Source organism: Mastacembelus armatus, chromosome 14 (assembly GCF_900324485.2).
Source record: "Mastacembelus armatus chromosome 14, fMasArm1.2, whole genome shotgun sequence".
In the NCBI taxonomy this organism is placed as follows: Eukaryota; Metazoa; Chordata; class Actinopteri; order Synbranchiformes; family Mastacembelidae; genus Mastacembelus; species Mastacembelus armatus.
Genome location: NC_046646.1, coordinates 6777014 through 6800899, shown reverse-complemented (window position 1 = coordinate 6800899; position 23886 = coordinate 6777014). Strand labels below are relative to the sequence as shown.

General features: G+C 41.3%; 1 protein-coding gene across 4 annotated transcripts in view; it reads right to left on the bottom strand.

The window, feature by feature from the left end:
• The window catches only part of mtmr4 (myotubularin related protein 4), a 36674-nt gene extending 14277 nt beyond the window's left edge, over positions 1-22397 (bottom strand). Inside the window, exons 1-5 of one of the 4 annotated variants that reach the window (XM_026327944.1) lie at positions 22334-22397; positions 18769-18857; positions 5738-5827; positions 1194-1310; positions 198-227 (exon numbers count right to left, since the gene is read on the bottom strand). In XM_026327944.1, the coding sequence (XP_026183729.1) occupies positions 198-227; positions 1194-1310; positions 5738-5827; positions 18769-18771 (240 nt within the window). In that variant the 5' untranslated portion in view covers positions 18772-18857; positions 22334-22397. Of the gene's footprint in view, positions 1-197; positions 228-1193; positions 1311-5737; positions 5828-18768; positions 18858-19838; positions 19974-21928; positions 22073-22333 lie in introns of those variants that run through there. The other 3 variants (XM_026327945.2, XM_026327943.1, XM_026327946.1) reach the window with 3 other exon arrangements.
• Positions 22398-23886: the final 1489 nt, after the last annotated feature.

Here is a 23886-nt window from a genome sequence, read left to right as displayed (position 1 = left end):
TGTGCATAATTATTTAACAATTATGAAGTCTCAAGGTCAGCCAACACGTTGCACCACAATCAGAACTTTGTAATAAACATCAGATAAAAGTTACAATTTGCCCTCCGTGCTCTGCAATCGTGTACAGTTACGAAAATCTAAATTACTAAGCTGTCTAGACTGTGGCAGAGGGTGGTGTTTTATCATATGGTACTCACAGATATCTCATTGTCCACACCTGGGTAGGTCTAAAACACAGTGACCCCATGGAGCACACACAGAGGAAGAAGGAGGGAGGGAAGACAAGACAGAGGGAAGTGGAAAAAGACTATTAAACCAAAAAATTCAGGAGACAAAGGAAAATGAAGAGTTAAAATGGAAAGAAAAAACATCAAAGAGGTTGAAAGATGAAAAATAACCGAGTGGATCACACAATGTGCTACTTGCAGCACATGAACGGGTCAGATGAAAAGAATGGAGAAAAAGACAAACATGGATGGGAGCAAAGGCCAAGAAAACAGTTAAGAAGTATGGGATGAGTTGTGAGGGGGGTGTGGGTGAGAGGTTGTGGCCTGTTGGCATTCACACAAGGTTCATTCTGTGCTGCTGGGGTCAAGGCAGGACTCTGACCGGTACTTTGACACAGACTGTCAGCTGATGCTGTTTGAACTCAGTGCATTAATCAGTACACTATACTAACTTAAGTCAAGGCTGGGCAGCGTCCAGAAAATCCTGTGGTCTGCCTTCAGCTCCTCCTTCACTGCCAGTGAATTCAAACAATTGGCCTGTTTGTGTTTGGACAAGGCCTGACATCAGCAGGGGTGAGCAGGTGGACAACATTGGCAGAAGGGGGCCGGGGCCTCGGGGCAACTTTAAACATCTCCTGCCTGAAGATCAAAGGGGCCGCCACTTCTCGGGTACAAGCTTGGTACAAACAATTTCATGTCAGCTAGGCTGGGAGATGACGCAAATCACTTTTTGGGTTATCGCATGTAAAATACTTACAAACCAGTACTGTTTGTTTATGTTTGTTTATAAAGCTGGTACGGTTTAAAGGGAAAACACAGATGGGCATCCAAACTAAACATACTAACATCCTTTCTCCTGCTGTTGGCTTCTGTAGTGGTGTGTCATGGCACCCGTAGTGACAGCTGTGCTATTTGGATTGAAGTGAAACTTATGTGGTTCGTGGACTGTCTTTGACATGCACTTACATTGATGACAGAGTCCTTGAACTTGATGTGAAGCCTGTAGTTAGAGATGGCAATGATGGATTCATCAGCATGGCCAAGATATTCCACCCCTTCCCCCTGAAGAACTGGGAATGGCACCTGGGGGAGACAAAACAACAAGACCGCTAACACCTGTTTACTGTCGGGCTTTACTATGTCTACTGAGAGAACAATCATTACATCCACATTGCTATTTTTAAAGTTGTGTTGAGATATTTCACTAGATAAATAAAAACTGTGACCTGCCAAGAGAGAAAGAAAAAGAAAAGTCTGGGATCACAAGAGGCACCATGCCGAATGCAGAAAGAGACAGAGATAGAGAAAGAAAGCGAGAGAGATGAGTGAGAGAGTAGATGAGATATAGCGAGAGAGAGGAGAGAGAAGATAGAGAGAGATATAGAAAGCGAGAAGAGAGAAGAGAGAGAGGAGAATAGAGAGATAAGAGATATAATAGAGAGAAAGATAAAGATAGAGAGATAGATATAAAAAAGATATATATATAGAAAAAATAAATAGATATATATATAGAATAAAAATATATATATATATATAAATATATAGATATATAAATATATATATATAAATATATATATATATATAAATATATATATATATAAATATATATATATATTTATATATATATATATTTATATATATATACACACATACATACAACATCAAATAGTTGTTGAAATTCTTCAGTCTGGATTTACTATTTTCTGATTTTAAATAGCAACTATGCTAAAATGTAAGACTGCATTCAGCTAAGGGTACGTCAGCTATGTAGTAAGACAAAATTAAACACAGACTGAAAGGGAAGTATCATATTGGCACCAGTACTGAATTTCTTTTCCAAACAATAACCAGGGAACAGGCAAGGTTCATGCTCATAATGAAAAAGGGGGGAGGACCTGTGTGTATCTGTAGTGGTCCAATTAGAACACAGCAGAAGAACCTTTGTAAGCGCTCGCTGCTGAGGCTGAATGAGCACGCAGAGGCAGTGCTGACGCTACAGTGTGGCATCCAAAACTGTCCATTAACATTTTTACTTGTGCTCAGTTTATTACAGACACAGCCAACCCAGGCTTTGGCTGCAATGAGTTCCCTGCATTAAGAAAATTGGTTTCCAGCAGAGGTTAAAAGAAACATCTTTCAACTCATTCTGAGGCAGGGCATTAGCTTTTATAGAAGAGGCACAGAGCTACAGATGCCAGCTCCTAATTTAACTCACATACAATAAAAAACTGGGGCGTCCAGCCAATTTCAGGAGCGGTCGACTTCACAGTGACCACTCGGGTAAAAGTGATTAGCGTACTGTTTGCCATTTCAGTGAAATACAAGATCTTTTATGCATGCCACTGTTCTGGAGGATTTGAACTATAACATTATGCAGTAACATAAAGTGATTTTCAATCAGCTGGCATAAAATGTTTCTTCTGGCTGACAGCAAAGTGTGTTGGGGATTATTGCTTGAATATCGCTATCCCTTATCTGACAAATTAAGGATTGTGCTAACACACTTCAGTTTCTCTGAGTCATCACTTGTGTGTGACCACATGCACTCATGTTAGTTCTTACTGCTTAAACATAATCATATCACAGAGGACCAGAAATTACTACTCAGCTCTCATTGTGCAGCTTCCAGTAAGTGAGGACAACAGTGTTGCTTAGAGACATTACCTCATTCTGCATTAGCATGCACTGCTGAGTCATGCAGAAGAGGACCCCCTGAATCACATTAAAAGAGGGCATGCAGCACGGCAGATGGGGGATTATGGTGAGAGGTCAGAAAATCAGGCAGAAAGATGTCAGGGACATTCAACATCTAGTCAGTCAGCTTACCATTTAACACTCACAACAACAACATAGAGACAATAGATCTAATAAATCAAAAACAAAACAAAAAATTATTTGCGTTTTAATAAAGTGGAGCATTGTCGATTTTCATAAGGTCAAAGGCAATGAGTGCGCTACACTGTTGGTCCAGAGACCTTACCAGTATGTTAATAAATTGAAACCTCTGACATTTATCCCTGCACCTGCTGGTGCTCATCTCTAACTGAAACTGTGTGAGAGCCTGGACAGGAAGCATGATGAGAGGAAGAGTACAGCTTAACCTGTTAATCTGCACGCAGACACCATCAAAGCCAAATTTAGTAAGCAGGCCCCCTGGCACCCTGCAGCAGGAATTCAAATACTGGAATATTTAAAACAATATCACACCGATTAAGAACTCAACAGACTTGTGTGAAGTGAGGAGTACACTAAGAGCAACAAAATGTTTGCTGTTGACAGAAAAGAGTGTGAATAAGTGTTACTATATAAATAAGGTGAGAAAAGTAATGTAAAGATGGATGTAAAGCATTTTTGCAGCAGTTGCGTGATAAGGCCAGGTTGCATTAAACACCGTATCAATGTCAAAATAAATGGCGTAAATGAGAACATGCATCCACTGAGTCTGTGTGCTGCTCTGCTGTGGTGGAGACCAAACACGTCCTGCCAAGAGTGTCATAGCTAGCATGCTGTACAGACTGGGAGCTGCACTAAACAAGCTGTGCTCCAAAAGTAGGTGCATGAGTCACCAGCAGCCAGCAGAACATACTGTGTCACGTTTCATCTAGGAAGCCTTCAGCAGCAGAATTAAAAAGATTTAAGGACAAAAAAGAGAGCACGAGAGAAAGAGAGAGAGAGACAGAGAGAGTGAGAGAGAGGAAAGATCTGTGAATAATGCTGACATGTGAGTCGTGACTTCCGGTTCAAGCAGCCTGTTTGTGAGGACATGCACACACTGCAAGCATGCAGCACTGCTTGCACGTACACAGCAGGGAAGGCGGCAGGGAGAAAAAAACATGGTGGGGAATGCCTGTAATTTGCCTGCGGGAAAGCTGTGGTAAGAGACATCAGCTGTCAGGAAAACTAACAAGGGAGTGCCTGCACACAAAGACACTCAAAAGCAGACACAATATGTGACTGCATGTGCAAATGCGGGGGGAGGGGAAACATAGGGGTGTATTAACACAGAAACTGTTGCAAGGTGTCTAAAATGAGAACAACTACAAAGCATTCAGCACAGAAACAGTCATGCTGTTTGGCTCCAGAGATTAAAATGTCAGAGACCATGTTACAGATCCATGCCAGTATTTATAATCTGCATGGCTGCAAGTAGGGAAAAGTGCCAGGACATTTAAAGCACAGCCCTGCAACAGGAAAATAGTAAAAACTATTTTGAACAGATTGAAACTCCCCCAGGGCACAACAACCCAAATGGAAACATACTTAAATTGAAAGCCACAAATGAAACAGCTAGTGACCCTAGGCTGGGCAGATCCCTCCTCCTTCCACCTTTCCTCTGTCCAGTTTTCCAGACACATGATGCTCAGCTCCATTAACCACAGACAGCCAGACAGCACAAACACCGTGGAGGGCACCAGCACAAGTGGCCCATCACAGTTTTGCTATAGTCCTTTAAAAGGTACACTTTAAAAGAACTCACACCATAAACCCTTCCTTATCACCTTATCATAGCCCCTCCCAGACTATCCTGTTTCCTAACTACAACATAAACTACAGATGGCCTGGTTGCAACAAATTACAAAAAGCAGCCTCCAGTCGAAAGGTACCTGGCGTGGTTCGGGAATGGCGAACTATAAAAGCTTTTGCTGCAAAAGCTGGAATAACAACAGAAGGGCTGTTGGTGGTAGTATAGCTGAGAGACATTTCCCTTGATTTACCAGACAGTAGGTAAAACTTTAGTTGTACTGACTCAAATTGATCTTTAGAGGGATGACCAATTAAATGATTTTTGAGGTGGACAACAAGACATAATGTTATATTTATAATGTTATATTTATAAGACACGAGTTGAAAAATAGGGCTTTCAACTTAATGTGGTGCCAGCAGTAGTATTGTGTGGGTGATACTGTTTATGGACTGCTAACTCAATTTGGAGTTTGAGGACCACTTTGTGTATAAATATCAAGCATATAGCTTTCTTTTGCAGAAGAGTGGACATAATTTGATTTATTGTGTTTTTTTCATTTCCCTGGTTTAAATAATTAGATAAAATCTCTGCAAACCATTCACACAGGCCTACAGGAGGATCAGCCAACCAGAACAAAAAAAAAAAAGGTATGAGAAGCACTGTGGTCTCGCTTAGGCTGTCATATTGATCAGACCTTTGGAGCTTTAATACGGCCCTCGTTCAAAACTTTTATCCTACATTAACAGCTCATCTCAGTGTAGGAGACTTTCAAATTCAGAATATATTTTCAAAATAAATAAAGAAAATGTGTTTCCTTTAGACGTATGATGTCTCATCTGTAGAGAGTGCGGGCAGCGGTTGAATTCAAATGCTTTGAGCATCACCAGAGGAACACTCTGAACTGACTGAAGCTGACGTCATATTTGGTTTTAGCACCAGTTTTTCACGGTCTGCTCCACAGACTTCTGGCTGGGTGTCAGTGCGGGTCAGAGTGTAGCAGTTAGACTTGTAGTTGTTAAGGGTTAATGAAGACTGTCCAGCTCACCTGAAGGCTTTCATCCTCCTTCACCAGCTCCTTCTGGGGGAACAGGTCCTTGGCCTTGATGTACTCCAGACTGGGAGGCCCCTCTTCACCCTGTCAGGTATAAACATGTTGCAGAGGTGTTCAGATAAAATGCTGTGAATGCATACTTAATTTAGGTCAACACAGAAAAATAGAACAATCAAATAAAGCAACACAAAAAAGGAACAACAAAGCCTCAATCCAATGCAGTTTAATGATACTTATGTCAAAAGAATAAAAACAAAATAAAATGAAAAAAGTGAGTTAATGTTCTCACTGTTCTTGCATTACACATTTCTCAGTATAATAAATCCTCTGGTTTAAGATACATGCCAGGTGGGATTTCACAATCCCAGCTAACTCACAGCCAGCACGTAGGAGATTAAATATTGACTACAATACCTAAAGATTCACTTTAAATGAGTGTGTTAGATTAATGAGGCAAGCTATTAAAATGTATACCACTCAATCCTAAACATTACTTACCCTGACTGATTAATAATAATGCTGATGAATGAACACAACCTTTACATGTTCTTATTCTGTTTGCTACTCTGCTCATGGTTATTGTTGGGAATGGTGCCAAAAACTAGTAGACTTTGTGCCTGGGTGTTACAGTCTTGAGTAAACAAAGATACTGAAACTTGGTAAAATATTTTAACGCACTTGATCAGTTTTTCCATGGGAAATACACTGACACTGAGTTAGAGTATAAATCATTTCTTTCTTGGTTTACTTGTTATATCTAGTTTCTATGACCATGCAAGCTAATTTAACGGTTAACTTCTAAGGTTGCTAATAAGACTGCACTTGGATGTTCCATTTATCAAGTGCACACCTGTTCTAATGGATGGTGAGCTAAAATTAGACAGCAATACCTCAAGAAGCAGCAGAGATGAGAGAGAGACGAACAAAGAGCGTGCAGACCCGTCCTTGCAGCTTTTGGAGCCACTGCCCTCACCGATTGAGCAAACACTTTCAATAGGTCCTACTTCAATACGTGGCAAAAAGGGGGTACAAGGTAACCAAATGATGAAACTGAAGGACAGGTCCATGAGCTTTATTAACTTTCACCTATTTGTAAAAATCTCCTGTGAATGTTTTAGCCAGTAAATAAACATTTTTTCCCAAGAAAAATATATATATGTGTGTGTGTGTGTGAATGCTTTTCTGTCTTATCTTTGTTTTTGTTCATATTTGAGATGCAATTTGTGCAATGGAAACGATACAAGCCTGCTCCCTGTAAGCTACGTGACTCTGACCTTATCCATGTTATGATGGTCTGCTATGTCATGTGCAGGCATGTCTTTCATTCCTCCACAGCCTCTGTTATTTCTGCAGCAGCTGACTTGCCTCCATGTTTGAGGAAGAACCCAGTTTGGTTTCTAGCTGCCTGAATACTGCTACCTTTACTACTCTGACACATTTGGTGTTTTTATCTGCAGAATGACCATATGTCAGTGCTGTTCCTTAATGAAAACACAAATGGAGTCCTGGTGGGGGACCAGAAGGAGGGATAATATAGTTATCTGTGGTTTCTATCAGTGACCACATAATACAGTCAGCCATGGTTAATGTAAGTGACCACATACACTGACTGAGGTTGTTCTTTTCTTATGTTTCACGACTAAGGACAAAGAAACGTGATACATTATAGTGGGAATCCTCCAGAGGTCTAACCATGCAGGCCTTCTGCCATGTTTACAATCGTTACATCTGTAATCCAAAGGGTCCTAACCTTTGGATTACAGATTAGACCTTATGATAAGCATACCACTCATGGCGTGACTGGTAAAGATGGAGACAGTTGTTCTACTGTAACAACCCCTCTGCTACAAGCCACCAACTTGTTACCATCTGATTTCCCAGGCACTGAGATTAACAGGAATGACACTCAAAGCATCATTCATCAGATTCCATGACACAACTCTAACAGACGTCCATGTCTATAGACCCAACATCTGACATGACCTACAAATCTTTGAACGTAAATGTGAGTATTGTGTTGAAAACAGGCTTAGTATATTGATATATTTTGGCCCCTTACCTTTTTTCTGCAGTCACATCAAACAATAAACAGAAAGCAGATTGATCAGTGACTACAGAGTCTAGTTGCTACTTTTACACCACAAATTGTAATAAATAGCAGTACTGATGATGGCAACCATGGAGGTGGTTGTGAAGACTATGCTGAACTTAGGTGTCCACAGTCCTTAAAACACAGGTCTTCAAATTATCCCTTTATGTTCATGCTAATGTATCCATCACCATGTAAGACACACTCAAGGTGAAGGAGAGATGGAAAATGCTATATAGCATAATAACAAAGTGACTAAGCCACCAAATCTCCTTGTAAAATGCTCTCAACAGTGCATGCCTGGGAAGACTCGTAAACTCTCCTCCTAAACCTTCTCTAATCGAATGCCACTCATCTTTTGACTTTTGACCTTAGCCAGCCTTCAGCATCAGACTGGCAAGTTAGCTGTGCATCATCAGTTTAACTTATTTTCACTAGAGAATGGATGGATCATGAGAGTGGCCATCAATCAGTGGCATCCTGCAAAGGTCAGGTCAGTACAGGTTGATCTCATACACTGTTGCTGGGCCACCAGCTTGCTACCCAGGCTCAGACTCGTTTCCCTTTTTTTTTTTTTTTTTAACGGGATTAAAGTTGCCAGACAGCAGTCATAAATTACTGGAGAAGTTATCATAGTACAGCTTCCCTGCAAGAAATAAATTCAAAGATAATCTGAAGAAAGGCCCATGCCAATAATCCGTACATGTACACACAGACATGCATGCACACTACGCCAATAATACCTCAGCTCTCTTGGTTCCTATGCGTCTTGTGCTACACTACCAGGTGAACACTTGGCACCACTTACTCAGTTCTCTCATGGAGCAGTCCTGACATTGCGTTCCTCTGAGAGACCCTGCTAGAACACAGTGTGCTTTCAAGGCAAAAAGCAAATAACTAAAAGTTGTGCAGACGATGTATTGCACCTTATATGTGTGACATAGGCTACATACACAGAGATTCACAGATGTATTAGTTATTAGCCATACTCCAAATACATGAAAGGTTTAATTAGACAACAAAAGGGAAAAAATATGAGGTATAGCTACATTAAAGCAAGGACATCAGTATAGCTGGATTAGTGGGAAAACTTGTATTGCCCAAAAGCTGTCCTGCAGACAACCTTGACATTTCAGGTTCATCAGTCACTTCACAAACAAACAAGACACGGACGAAAACTCTGCTGTTCCATTTAAAAATAAACATAAGCAAAGACTCTTTTCTGAATTTTGGTCCAGTGCACTAAAGGGAAAGAGAAACGGACTCAAAGATGGAGCACAGCTTGTCCTGCGCCCAGTGTGTTTTTGCTTCGTCACTGCTGTGAGACTGTGCACCCTCCCCCACCTTTGTTCAACCGGCAATCAAAAAAGGAGCTGATAGGCATGCGCACGTACACATGGGCCTCCATGCATTTATCGAATATAAATGTCAGGGTTGATTGCACATGTGATATCTTGATAACATGTATTGCAATAGCAGCCAGCAGCTGAGTAGACAACCCTAACACTGCTGCTAAAGAAAATGCATGTAGAGGTAAAAATACACAAAAGCCAGGTTTCAAGGTTTCGACCAGGAAAGCATGTGTGTGCATGTGTGTGAATGGAAAAATGAACAAGACAGTGCACACACACATAGAATAGGTAAAGACGTAAAAAGACAAGCTTCATGAATAAGTGTCTGGTTGCCATGGATACAACAACCTCTTTTAGAGAAAGTCCTTTTCTCTCCACAGCTTTTAGAAACAATTTGCTGTCCTTACTCACCAGATTATTTACTTAATCTGACTGGGGCTTTGTCCTAGAGTTGTGCAGATTAGAGCCACATGATGCAGAGGTGACCTTCTAACTGTGTGGGCAACGTGCACTAAAGTCTGCTTTTCAGTATCCAGATATTTGTGGTTTTCAACACATGAAATGAAGCAGACACAGTTTGGCACATTGTCTAAATAGTGAGTGACCCCACAGGAGGACCTCAAAGAGAAGAACAAGGGCGAATGGAAAACAGAGGAAGCAATGTCATGCCAGAATGAAACGCAGCAATAAGAGATAAAAACATGAGCAAGACAACTTAGGTTGTGCAGAAAAGTAAGTAAGGGTTCAAGCTCAAACCTGGCAGAGTAGGACAGATCTCTTTAATGCACTTCTCTTTCTCCCTGTCCTCTCTCTGCCTATGTTAATATTTCATAGACCCCGGTGTTCTAAATGATCAGTCCCATTTTCGGTTTATAACTGGGCTGCACTCCGACAGTAGGCTTTCAACTGAAACATGCGAAGTGGGATTAACATTTCTGCAGTTTTTAAGTTGCTCTTAAAAACAAATAAATGACCACTGAAATAACTGACAAAAACACAATTTGCTCTGTCATTTTCTTCATCTCTCAGGATGCTGCTGTCATGATAGCGTAGCTAGGAGGGTCTTCAAAAACAAATAAATGGAAAGGGACTGGAATGACCTGTGAGTGAGGATGAAGGCGTGAGGACCAATCAGTTGAGGGAATTTGGATCGTTCCATCGACTGTGTCACCTGTCACCTGGTTGGTGTTGTGATACCAGACTTTTCACAGGTACCAAAGAGGGTGCAAATAAAGTAAACCTCATTCCCAAAAAGCTTTGCCTGCACTTACACTGATTCATTTAACTGGTGGGTATAATAGAATCTGAGTCACAAAAACTCCTAACCAGCTCAATTATGCTTTTTATGGTTCCATTTAGTGCAGATAACATATCACAGAGGGAAATTAACATACTGCAACAGTAGCAAAAGATGTTTTTCTGCAGCTATCTCACAACAACAGTGACAATGATGCAAACTTGGCACAGTGCTGCAGCCCACTGCCACACGATAAGACTGACACAGCTGTGATCTATTCAAGTAACAGAGGACGTGGATCCTGAATTATACAGACACTGACGCAGAAGAACTGCCAACTCAGCTGCAGTACAGAGAGAGACCGTAAAGAGAGGTCATGAATTGTGTAGCATCGGTCCAAGTGTAGTCAGAGAAAACAGAACAGGACCCAACAGCTGCACACTGAGCAGATTACTTTATAATGGGTTCTTTAGAAAGATGGAATTTAAAGGTTTCCCAATATTATAAACACAAACTATTTAGTACCACAACCAAGTAATCTCTTAGCAAACAGTAACTGTGTGACCTGTGTTGGTAAAGTGACAGGAGAGCACCCTTGATGTTCCTTGGTTTAATAGTAAACATCTAGACTACTGCCTACTGTTTTTCTGCTACATTACTGCTACTGTCTGGATATTTTTCATTATGTTAGCAGAACAGCTGTTGGGGGTGCTGGAGTTAGTGTGTCAGTACGTCCATCACTCAGTTCAAACTGGCTTATCAAATTATATATTTCCATGAAATGTTGTACGGTCATTCATGCTGCCTATCCTACTTTTCATCTACAGGACTAGGCAAAAGTTTTAGGCACTTTAGATTTTTGAGATTCTTATCACACAACACCATCAGGAGTCTGAGTGATCACAAGTTCATAAAGAACCTACTAGAGGAAGAACTGTTTTCAGAGGCAAGAAGAACCAGGAGCCCTGCAGCAGACGGTCTGACCCCCACAGAACCCTGAGCTCAGCAGTCTGTCAGTCTGGGACCGAGAGACAGAAACACTAGGACAGGCTGAATCTACAGAAGAACTGCAGTAGTTTTTCCAAATACATTGTTTTTTTAAACAGTGTAAAACATTTTGTAACCATTGATTATTTAATTTTAATCTAATGACATGATTCAGAAAAATCCTGAGCCAGTTTAATGATCTTGTTACCAAGTTTGGAAGGCCAATATTACATTTTGTGGACCAACATTGTGAGGGGCAGGTGAAGAATTGACTGTTTTAAGTGAAAAAAAAAAAAAAGTGCTGAAAGTTAAAATTAAAGCAATTAGTGGGCTGATACAGCAGTGAAAGGTCAACTCGCGAACCATCAGCTAATTCAAACCCAGAGACGTGAAGCTCAGATGTGCACACTCTCGGCAGCAAATGCATTTTACACTTCCTATCTCTGATAGACCCCCTGCCAATCAACATACCGGCAGCTCCAACCCCTTCATACAACAGAGGAGATTAATGACAGCAATAAAGTAGCTTTTCATTAGGACACACACGAGAAGACACTGAGGTAATTCAATTATTTGTATGTGGAGTCAGCGTTGGTTAATAACTGCAGCACTCACGTGTATCGACCAACACCCCCCACCCCCATCCCTCACTGACTGGCAGGCAAGGCAGCCGACGTACAGAAGGCAGGGTTTTTAATACGCATCCATAACAAACAAAATGAACACCAAAATGAAAGCCTGTGTACTTACAAAGCAGTTCAGTATGGAGCAGGACACCCTTCCTGCGAGGCTCATGTCGAGGAGAGGTAGGGCTGTACCTGAATGACACGCAGCCTATGGAGCAGCAACACGACTAGAGCACGAGGACCCGGCATAACCATTCTTCTCACAGCCGGAGCCTCTCCACCCCTCTTCTACGCCGAACCCCTCTGCCTGACACCCCTTTCTCCCCCCACCTTCTGCACGTGCCCCCTTCTTAAGAGGTGCTATGGGACAACACACAGGTTCTCATTCAGGAACCCACCCCACCCACTCCCCACTTCTTCCAGATTGAGGGGAGTGAGCACGCTGGTGTCTGAAGACAGCCCCTGTTGCACTGCTGAGAGAAGGATAGTCCAAGGTACAATCGAGAACAGCAGCCCACCCAATACGCTGAATTTGAATGAAAGGGAAAGCAAGAGTGATGAAATGACTGCAGATGTGCCTTCCCAGCTGTAGCGAGTGGATGGAGGAAACTGCAATAAGAGAGAGCAGGAGAGAAAGAAAGACAGAGGGAACTGTCTGATGCTAAGCTCCACCCTCTGCATGCGCATCTACCTCCCTCTCTCACATTCACATGCTCACATTTCTTCCATCTCCCTCTCATCTCTTATTCCCCCCCCACCACCCACCCCCTTGTTCACCCTTCACCGACATCTCCTCATAAATACACTTCTCCCTCAGCAAAGAAGCGGTAAAGCCTAGAGTGCACTGCCTGCAAGCAGAAGATGCTCTGGCTGCTATGTATGCATCACTGACTGCATCAGTCACAGTATACTGGGGCTCATGCTGTCTGGTCATAGCTTTGTGCTGTGGTCTATACTGAAGATAAAAACACAACCTGAGGCAGACTCATACACACAGACCGACAGCAGAGACACTCTCCACCCGACGGTTACATGGAATAATATCACAAAACTGTTGCACTGGCAGCAATCGATCTAGAATAGGAGACAACTGCGTGGCAGAGGACAGAGGGAGGGAGGGTGCGGAGAAGAGTGAGTCTATGCAGAGAGCTCTGGTGACACAGCATTCCACAAACTCTTCCTCTCCCTCATCTTGGACTGTCTTCTTGGCAGTGTTTCATACAAGTGCAGCACATTTTGGCAGTAAGCAGTGTGTAGCTGCATCGGCCTGCACTTGTTTATGGAAGGTCACCTGATGTATATGCTGTATACACTGTCCCGTATACTACAAGGGGACACACAGCCCTCCCTCCCTTACCCCAACCTCCTCCAGAGTCCAGAGTCGTGACACTCAGCCTCAGCTGTATAACCCTCATTATGTAACACGTACAACGTAGTAAATACAGCACTGTTAAAAAACGATGGAAGGGGGGGTACTGTGATTAACTTTGGGGTGGGGACTGTACTTCATCCAGTAGAATGCATTTTCCCAGGTCACCTGGTTTATGGATGAACCTCTGTGAGTGCCAGTGAGAGTACAATGTCATTTGTGTCTGTAAAAAGAAAGGGGAACTGACACACTGAATAATGAAGTGCACTATATATCTATTTACATTTTCTCACAAAATTACACCCCTCCGAGAAATTTTCCCACCTTCTTTTACAAGATATGTGCCAATAGAAATTTTAAAAAATGAGCGCATGTACAGACAACCCAGGTTTCTGTCGGATTAAAAATACAGATACCATGGTAACAACTACAGAACACATACTGGAAATAATCCAGTATTGACAGATTTCACAAATCATTTATCTCAAGGGTGTAGTTATGTAAGAGCAAGACTTGTCATTCAACTTCTTTGCAAGGGCCTATCCCACAGCTTCAGGAGTTGTAAATGAAACTGGCATTTGGTTTTAATTACACAATTTAGTTTTCACATTAAATGGACTATTTTAGTTCTTTTACTTTTTTGCTCATCTTGTTTCGGGCTTAATTAATTTAAGACAGCTGCAGGAAGAACTTAAATGAATGTTACAGCATCCATCAAACACAAATAAATACAAAACAAGGCCTATTTATGCAGTGTGAATAGATTAAGCCCCTATTTCTTAAAGCTTGGTCTCATACTCTTTCTACATCTATACATTCAAAAAGAGAAGCAGCTGCAGGAAATGTGATACATCCCTTCCATCTCATCAGCTGAATGGGCTTATGCACCTGCTGCCATAAGATGCATGTCCACAAATCAAGTAGAACCTTTGAGAATCATTTTCATGTCACATGACAGGCCTGAGACTCGTTATATTTATCTTCCTCAGGCAAAAGGAAGAAGTGAAAACAGGCACCATGAAAAAAAAACAAAAAAAACAAAGCACATCCTTGCTGCCATATGGGCGTTTGTTAGTGAACAAATGCCTTAGTGCCTATTATACTGAGAAGGTAGACTAACAGCTCTGCCAGCTTCTTGGTCTTGTGATGTTGGCTGACAAAAATCTTTCAACTCCTCCTCCCCCCTAAAGTGTTTATTTCTTTAGCAAAATCCCAGGGATTAAGACTTCTCCTACCCTGGTATAAATTCAAGGGTTTATTGTTCAGATGGAATATGATTTGTGTAAAAAAATGTACCTAAATATCTTTGCTTTGGCAGTTTCTCAGGTGTAAACATGCTCTTTAGGGTTCTTTTATTATTTCATCATTTCAAGCTAGGGCTGAACGATTAATTGCATTTGCAATTAAATCGCGATTTATGAAAACACACGATTTTTAAACCGCAGAGACTGCGATTACACTCCATCACATGACATGCGAGAGTTTAGCAGGCTGTAGAGGAAGAATAAAGTCGGCACGCTACACTACAACTTAATCTGTTAAACAATGGCTTCAGCATCAACAGAACCTGACACTGCAGAAACTGCTTTAGTGTCAAAGAAGAGCAGTACGTCCGTTGTATGGAACTATTTTGGCTTTAAAAAAGAAGATGCTGCGCAGCGTCAGGTATTGTGCAAAACCTGCCTTGCTAAGGTTGCTACCTCACGGGGCAATACTACCAACCTGATTCAGCATTTAAAAAAACACCACAAAGTACTGTATGATAGTTGCATGGACAAAATGTTGACCACCAGTGTTAAATAAGCCAAACTTTGTTGTAAGTTTTACATGCTTACAAGGCTGGAAGTTCAACAAATCAGTCATTATAGTACTACTGTGACTGTAGTTGATAAATACACATTTAATTTATATCAATTCTCGCATCACAGGATTTCATTGTAACATATAGGCCTGGTCTACAGAGAAGAACATTTATGTTTAATCTATCTAAATATTGTTTTGTTCATACTTCAATGATTTATTGCTTGTCATTGTCGAAAAATACAGAACAGAAAAAATAATCGCATTGTAAATCGCGATCGCAAAAAATTCACAATTAGATTATTTTCCATTCGTTCGGCCCTATTTCAGGCTCGGGTTTTCAAATAATTTTCCCATTTATTCATATTCAACCATATACAAAAAAAATTGATTTTAAGAATTTCTGATGAGTAGGCCCACAGTCCAAAAACTGGGCTTTAAGTTCTCTCTTTCTGCCTCCCTAACTCTGCCCAAACCCACTGCAAAAGAGAATACCAGATTTGGCCCCCCTCTGTGTCATCTCACATTTTATTTTAGGAAAGCAGGGCACCAAGTCACCAATGCAGAGTGTTGACACACAGTTATAGTAGGACCTGAATAAGATGTTGGGAAATGTCTCTAAGCGTTTGTCTGTAAACGCAATGCAAATGTTTGTATCCATTTTATAAGTTGAAACCATACAAGCCATAACAGGTAGCTTCTACAAGTATGTTTTCCAATCAACTACAATAATTCTGCAGTTAAAGTGACAGCAGTCTCTTGCGCAGCCACACAGTAAATCTGAACTTTCTATGTAGTATATCTGAACATCTTAAACATACTGCAGTGTTGGTCAGGACTCTAATATATACAGCTGAAAACACTGGACAAAACAACAAACCATTATTTAAACTGAATCGGAAGGAGGAACAGTGAAGCAGACACTGACAGCTAAACTTCAGGAACCAGGACAAGGTCAGAAAGTGCTAGAAGCTAAATTCCCTTCAAGGAGAGCCACGTGAACTAGTCAGTCAGTCAGTCAGTCATTCATTCACAGTCAGTAATCATTAACAATAACCTGGAATGGACCCTCTGGCTTTAACTACACCCTCATTAAAGAGCTTCTGGTGTCAAGTCAGTGTACTTAGAAAAAAGACAAAAGCCGCACACATCCAGACGACCTAATCCTTATGTACACAGGTGACATCATATGGGACAGCAACACAGACACACCCATCTTTGCATGTTGTTGGCAAACTAAATTTTGTCACTAATTCTGCACAATCTTTACAAGGCAACATTGTAGTGCACAATGCATTGTGGTTGCTGAAGGCAGGGTAAAACAACCACATCGCTCTGTTTTCCACACTTGCATTATGTTGCTAACAATACAGCAGCAGGAGAGGACAACAAAGTAAATCAGTACTTCCTGTTTTGTTTCAGTGAAAAAGCTGGAGGCTGGGAAGCAATTAAACGCTGCTTCACAAGACAGGATTAAAGAGGATCAGGTTACCTGGAACAAATGTATCACAAGCCCATCTGACAAAATAACCCTCAGATCAACAACTGAGGAAAGACAGAGATATCATTAGCTCTGGCCACAAAACAACTTAAAAAAGTCCCACTAATGTAGATCTAGACCATACTTATAAAAATAAAATAATTAAAAAAAACAAACAAAACACAATGAGGTCAGTGTTCGTGCCTTATGTGCTTCAGTGGGCACATTATTTGTTCATCAGCCCTGGCATCAATTAGGCTCAGAGGTCCACTGTATGTCCCATAAAAAGGCTAAGAGCTGGGCACCAAGCCACAGTGGTATTATGTGAGCCCAGCTGACCAGAACCGACACATCCTCCTGTTACACTTCCTATTTTTGTCTTACAGAAGCTGGGCCCATTAGTTTGAATTTGTGTGGTCACTGCTTCCCCTCTCTCCTAAGGAACTGCCTCTCAAGGCTGACATTTACTGTACATTCACTGAGAAAAAGTAAACCATCATGTGCCCAATGTTCTCCCAAAAGTGGTTAGGTTACTGGTACTGTTACATTGAAGCTATCTGATAACACGTATACTATATTGCCTGCTAATTAGTTGAATAACATGCATTTAATGCTTAATTTGAGAAGCCTTGATAATCTACTCACATATCTCTAAGCATTTCCATCAACTATACTGTTTATACTGATCAGATCACTCTCAGCCTAAATGCAATAATTACTGGAAAATAAATGGCACTGCTCATCAGAAATGTAGGTGGAGTTAACTACAAATAGTGTGGTTTGCTGTGCTTCAGTACAATTACAACCCTCAGGCCCACAACTATATCATCATTAGACAAACCAGTACTTGCCTCATGGAGGCTACAGCAGAATGTCAGACTCAGCATGCTCAAAGAAAGAGAGACTCTAGCAAAAGTGCATGAAGAAAGTTATTTTACTTTCATGATGGGGTTACATAACACACACCCCCCTCAAAAAAAAAAAAAAAAACAATTTAATATTAGTTTTGCCACAACTTAAAAGGCAGTAGCTTCCACTAGTAGGCAATTAAGGCAGAGCTCTACCCAGTACCTACTAACCTACTATAGGAAGCTGTGCTTTGATCGTCTTGGGTGGATATGTTCACTCCATACGTTCATCCTGAGTTGGACAGCAACTGAATATGCATGTTGGGGCACAGGTATTGCTTATTAAGGATGCACATATTCAATACTTATGATATGCACAGAATACCATGAGACTATTAATGTGAACAGCAGGTCAACAGGGTCTGGATATACACCAAAACAAAGTCTTGTACAAGAAACGTGTGGCACAGGCCCACATCAAAGATATACAACATCTGTTAGCTGCTACACAGCACTTTTTCCTGAAGGAGCAGCATGTTCCTGAAAGAAACAAACTGGGCAATAAAACCATAACCCTGCTGTGAAAACTACTTATGGCTTGTAAAGAGTGGTTTCCTCCAGTTTGATGAACTTTCCCTCAAACTGGTGTCCCACATTCCCTTGTTTAGTGGCTACACTGACTAAATTGTTTAATGACATATTTGCTTATCTCAAAAGAAGCTACCTTCCCTCCACCATGCAAGCTTTGTGAACAACCAGCAGGAGTCACTAATGCAGCAACCAATACTGACATCTCTGTGGGCCTTCCCAACCCCAAAAAACATGGCCAGTGTGATTGTTAGCCATCAGTGTCACATATGAATAATAATTCATATGGATGTATGTGCTGTTTCACAAAAAATATTATAACATATAATATGAAATTAATAAACCTGAACTGGATGTAATGTTAAATGAACAACCCAGTTTAGTTAACAGTACAACCTTAAAAAAGTGACAGCAATTTGAGAAGTGTATTCTGTTGTTAAACATGTTGCAACACCGTGCATTTTGTTTCAGCCTGTGAAAGTATTGTCCCATTCCCTGTGTGAGAGGGAGTCCTAACTTGCCATTTTCCCTTCAGAAAACATGTCTCGGGGTTCAGAGCAGCACCTGGTTTAGCAATCAGAAGCCTATAGCAGAGAATATATAAACATGCACAAACCCCTCCCTAGGGGTAGGGGCGCAATTGGCTCACCATGTTGACAGCCAGTTGGTCAGGGCACTCCTCTTCAGGTCCCTCCCTCTCCTCCTGTCTACCGGGCTCTGCCGTGCCAGCGATCGTTCCTGCCAACATAAAAACACAATGTTCAGACACGGTGTGTGGGTGTGGGTGTGTGTGTGTGTGTGACCTTTTTGATCTAAAATGCAGCTTTCAGAATGAAAACTGATGCTAAATTCATTAAATGAATTCTTTTCAAAAATGCTGAGTATGAATGGGCTTTTCATTTTATACAACCAACCACAACACCACCAGGAGCCAAGCCAAGTCCACACAGCCCAACAGCTCTCTGAAGAATGTGGGGGTATACTGAGCAGGACAAGGAGTACTCTCTACAAATCATGTCAAGTCAATGTAAACACACACTACACGCATTCAATGCTGCACACAGACATGTAGGCTCGAGTGTGAAGTCCACAGCCACAATGGGAACCTTGGAGCAGATCAGCTGACCTGAGCTGATGGGAGAAACTTTGATTTACAGGAAATGCAAACTCAACATTCTTCATTCTGATTATGAGCAGCTAAATAGATAACCGCAGAAGCCAACGTCACACCTGGGCAAACTCCACACAATGATATGTACTGAGGTGCATATACTAAGCTACGAACATCAGGACCAAGAGGTTTGGAAATCTGTTGTTATACTGGATATCTGGCTAAAACCTTTAAATATTTTTAAAAGAACACACAGATAAAACCTCGAGTTACTAAATACCTGTATGAACAGGAGGCTCAAACTGATATCACACTGTGGTCAGAAGGGAGTGGAGGACGCTCAGTGCAACTTTACTATAAAGACAGGATAACATACACACACACACAATAAAAAAAACAAAACAAAAAAAAAACAAACTGTTTATTTGTATGTTTGTTTTGAAGGACCAAATACTATGACATGACTTGAAGCTGAGTTGAAGTGCTGTCGTCTCACTTCCCCACACTTTTTTTTCCCCCAGACACACCCCCTTCTGCACACAGCTCCATAAAAAGAAAGAAAAAAAAATTACTCACAAAATACTATTCTCAGAGTGGCCTTTTCTTACCTGATCAAAGTGCTAAACCAAACGTCCTGTTGAAACTTTTCTCGACCTTTAAGGCTCTAATAAAAGCTTGATGCCTTCAAAGTAGGAGCAGTCGCCGTCTCCCAAACACACACTGGTTGTAATCCAGTGCATGACATACCTCCCTCCCTCCCTCTCTCTCTCTCTGTCTCTATTGCGTACTCTTTTTCCCTCCCACTCTGTGAGAGCCAGGCTTCTCAAAGTGAAAGAAGCCATACGACGGAGCACGCACTCTCTACTTTCACTTATCTACAGTACACTCATGAGTCATTTTATTAGAAGAGGTGGCTTTCATCACCAATCAGTCATGGATATACAAATTTCCACCTGTAGGTAATTGCTTTCAAAAATGAACAATAATACAGTCAAAGCAATATCAGCCACCTACTGACTCAACAAAAATAGTGTCAGATTATTTAACAAGATGCAGTGGAAAGTCAAATGTGACAAGACGCTGATTGTAATAATGTTTTTGCTGTTCGTTTAGTACCAAACCCTAAGAAATATCTCTAGAGCTTTATGGAGGTGTTTGCTGCAAACAGCTGCCTGTTTGGGAACCAGGCTGATGAGAGATGTGACACTGAACCATATAGTACATTTGTGGGCTGTGCAACCAAAACAATGGATCTAACAATACAACTCATAACATGTTTTCAAATCACGCAAGAGCATTTATTTCTCAAACAACCGCCCTGCCACCATTTATCAAATTTTTAAAAGCAAACTTAGAAAATGAAAAGCAATGCTGTTATTTTCTTCTGTCAAGATAAATACACAACTGGGTGGATAAAGACAGGTCCATTTGTCTCAAGTTTCATCCAGAATTCCTCCCTTTTATTCGCTCTTTCAGCATATGAAAACTCAAAACAAACAATGGCACAGGCTGTGACAGCCCGTCTGCGATCATTCTGCTCCCACCTCCGTATGCAATACACATGCTGCCACATGTCAAAGCCTCTTCAGACACATTATCACTGTGACTGCCGTGTACTACACGGTACTCTTTCATTAAAAAAATGACTCTCAATTTTAAGGCCTCGTCAAAATTTCCATGATAACTTTTCTCAGTGCCATCTGCTCACTAAGGGTTTCAGGTCAAGCAGTAATGAGTTCAATTAGTATAGTTACAGAGCTGAACATTGCTCAAAACATTTTATGCTTGTATTGATACAAAACCTGTGTTTAGGAAAAGGTTATGACTCCAAACTTCCAATCCAAGGATTCAGACTTACTAAGCAGATTGAGAACTGGATTCCAACTTGACAAAAAGGCTATTATTCAACCAGATTCCAACCTGAGTCACAGCTGTTACTACCAATACATGTTTTGATATTTAACTCTGAGGTCTATAAACATGTTTCTATGCAAAAACCATTTTTACACTAAAAGATGCCAAGTGTGACCTAACACAAGCCTGATAAATAATTTACCTAAATAAAATAAAACACACCAAGATGTACAGGAATCTAAGCATACGCAAGCTGCCAATGACAGGACACATTTGGGTCAATGTCAAAAAATACTTAAGTCTGATTATACTGAGCCCATTCTTCTTTTTAAACACACCAGAGTGACACGTCTTACACAGCCAGTACACTAATGTCTACTACTGACAGTCGGGCGAGGACTAGTTCAAGGACTTCTGTTGTGAAATGTGCGGACTGAGAAATTAGTAACTGCAGTAATGATAAGACACCAAGTTTTAACTCAACAAAACAGAGAAGGTCTGGGGAAGAGTCTTTTATAAAGATGTGCCTTTTGTTTAGGTGGCATCAGATAAAATCATTTGCAATGTAACGCAATGACAAAAACAAAATCATATTTTATAAACCACGCTTACACGAGAAACCAACCTGTAAAAAAAAAAAAAAATTTAAATTCTGAATAAAATGGGGGGTTTTTTAAATATATGAGCTTTTGTCGCACAGGAACAGAAATGTTATTTAAGAGGAAAAACACAAATAGCTGTCAGAGGAGCACTTCTGCAAAACCAGTTTCTTTTCCTCAGAAAATAAGTATCAGATCATCGTACAATGCAGTCACTGGGGACTTCCAGGGAGTTTTCCTCTCACCTGCACATTTCCAGCACTCCCAGTGAGACTGAGCTGCAATTAGACCTGGTCTCTGAGACCCCCCAACAACAACAGGTGTGCGCGACGAGAGCAGGAGGAAAGTTACAGAAAGTGAAAGTACACAAGAGAGAGCCCACTAGAGACTGGTCCTGTGCTGGTAGCCCCTGTTTGACAAACCCACTCCGTGCGTGTGTCTGTGCACTATTTGCGCACGTTAGCCTCGTGCTAGCTAGCAGATAGCATCGAATCTAGGATGGTGACTGAAACTCGCTCATTTACCAACAGAAAGCGACCAGCGACTCAAGGTTCACACGTCCAACAGGAGTCTGGCAGCCCGAAAGCAGGTCACACACAGCACATTATGTACAAGTTAGCAATTTTTAAAGATTATACCGAGTTACTCACTCAGAAACAATCAGCTGACACAACGGTGACTCAGTAGACTACACAACTTCCGCATTCTTGTGCGATGACTACAACGCTAGCCAATAGTGAGAAAGGAAACTGGACGTTCTGGACCAATGGCGACGCATCATTTGGACCGGCTAATGAGGACTGTCGACAGTGAAACAAGTGACGCTGACACGCCCACAGCAGAGCCAATCAGGTGCCACCGAATTCATTGAGCGCACCAATAGAAAATCACAGCGCGGCACAAACGGGAAACACACGTACACAGTGTGGTGCGTGCAGCGTGCGCGCCACGTAGTGACCACAGTCTTGAGCTGAAAATACTGAGCAATAAGAAAACCGTTTTGTGTCAGAGCTGGGCTCAGCAGCGCTGAACCACGTCCATGTAAAATCCGTAAATGTCCCTAAAACAGGCGAACATCAGAAGCATAAGGGAAGTCTTCGTTTGGGAAAATGTGTTTTAAGAGCTGTTTTCATGCACATGTGCCGGACCATCCGGACCTCCAGAGCAGCGCACTGAAACCATTAGTCGATTAATCGACCGACAGAAAAATAATTTTGATAACTGATTGATCAGAAATCGACTAACAAGCAAAGATTCCGAAATTCTCTTCATTCATTTGGGTCTGGACACATGTGGTGGTTAATTTCTGACGTTTGATTATAATCCATCCATCATCTATACCTGCTTATTCCTAACCAGGGTCACGGGGATCAGCTGGAGCCTATCCCAGCTCTCTTTGGGTGAAAGACAGGGGTACACCCTGGACAGGTCACCAGTCCATCACAGGGCCACATAGAGACAGACAACCTCACACACTCACACTCACTCCTATGGGCAATTTAGAGTCACCAATCAACCTGACATACATGTTTTTGGACTGTGGGAGGAAACCAGAGTACCTGGAGAAAACCCACACAAGCACAGGGAGAACATGCAAACTCCACACAGAAAGGCCCCTGATTATAATTAAAAAACAAACAAAAAAATCAACCACATTAATAATAATTAAAAAAAAACAACACACACAATAAGAGAAATAGTCAGACCCTGTCTGTTCACTTTTTATTTTGAATGTACATTCTTATGCAAACCTGAAGAAGGCATACGTGCACAGATCTTGTTCTCATATGAGGCTGTCACACAGTGTGATGTATGTATACGTGCATATGCAGTGTACAGCACGTAGCTGTGGGCAGACACTGTTTTTGTTCAGCAGCCTGGCCTGTAACAGCCTGGAACTGACCTCATATGCTCTCCAATACCAGTCACCATCACCAGCCACACGTGTGACATTTTTCCCTGCACGCTTGACAAAACATGACTCCTCTAATGTGAATTGTTTTAGAATCTGACATGACTGGAAAGAGATTGCATGTGTGCATTTTTGTCATCATGCATTATGCAGTTTTTTATTTTTCAGATATGTTCCCAGGTATGCTGCAGTCAATAAGATGTTTAGCTCCCCATTACACCCTGTTCTTTAATCCTTTGTTCAATTCTTAGATAAAGAAAATCAACCAAGTTATTCGGTCAGTCTATGCAG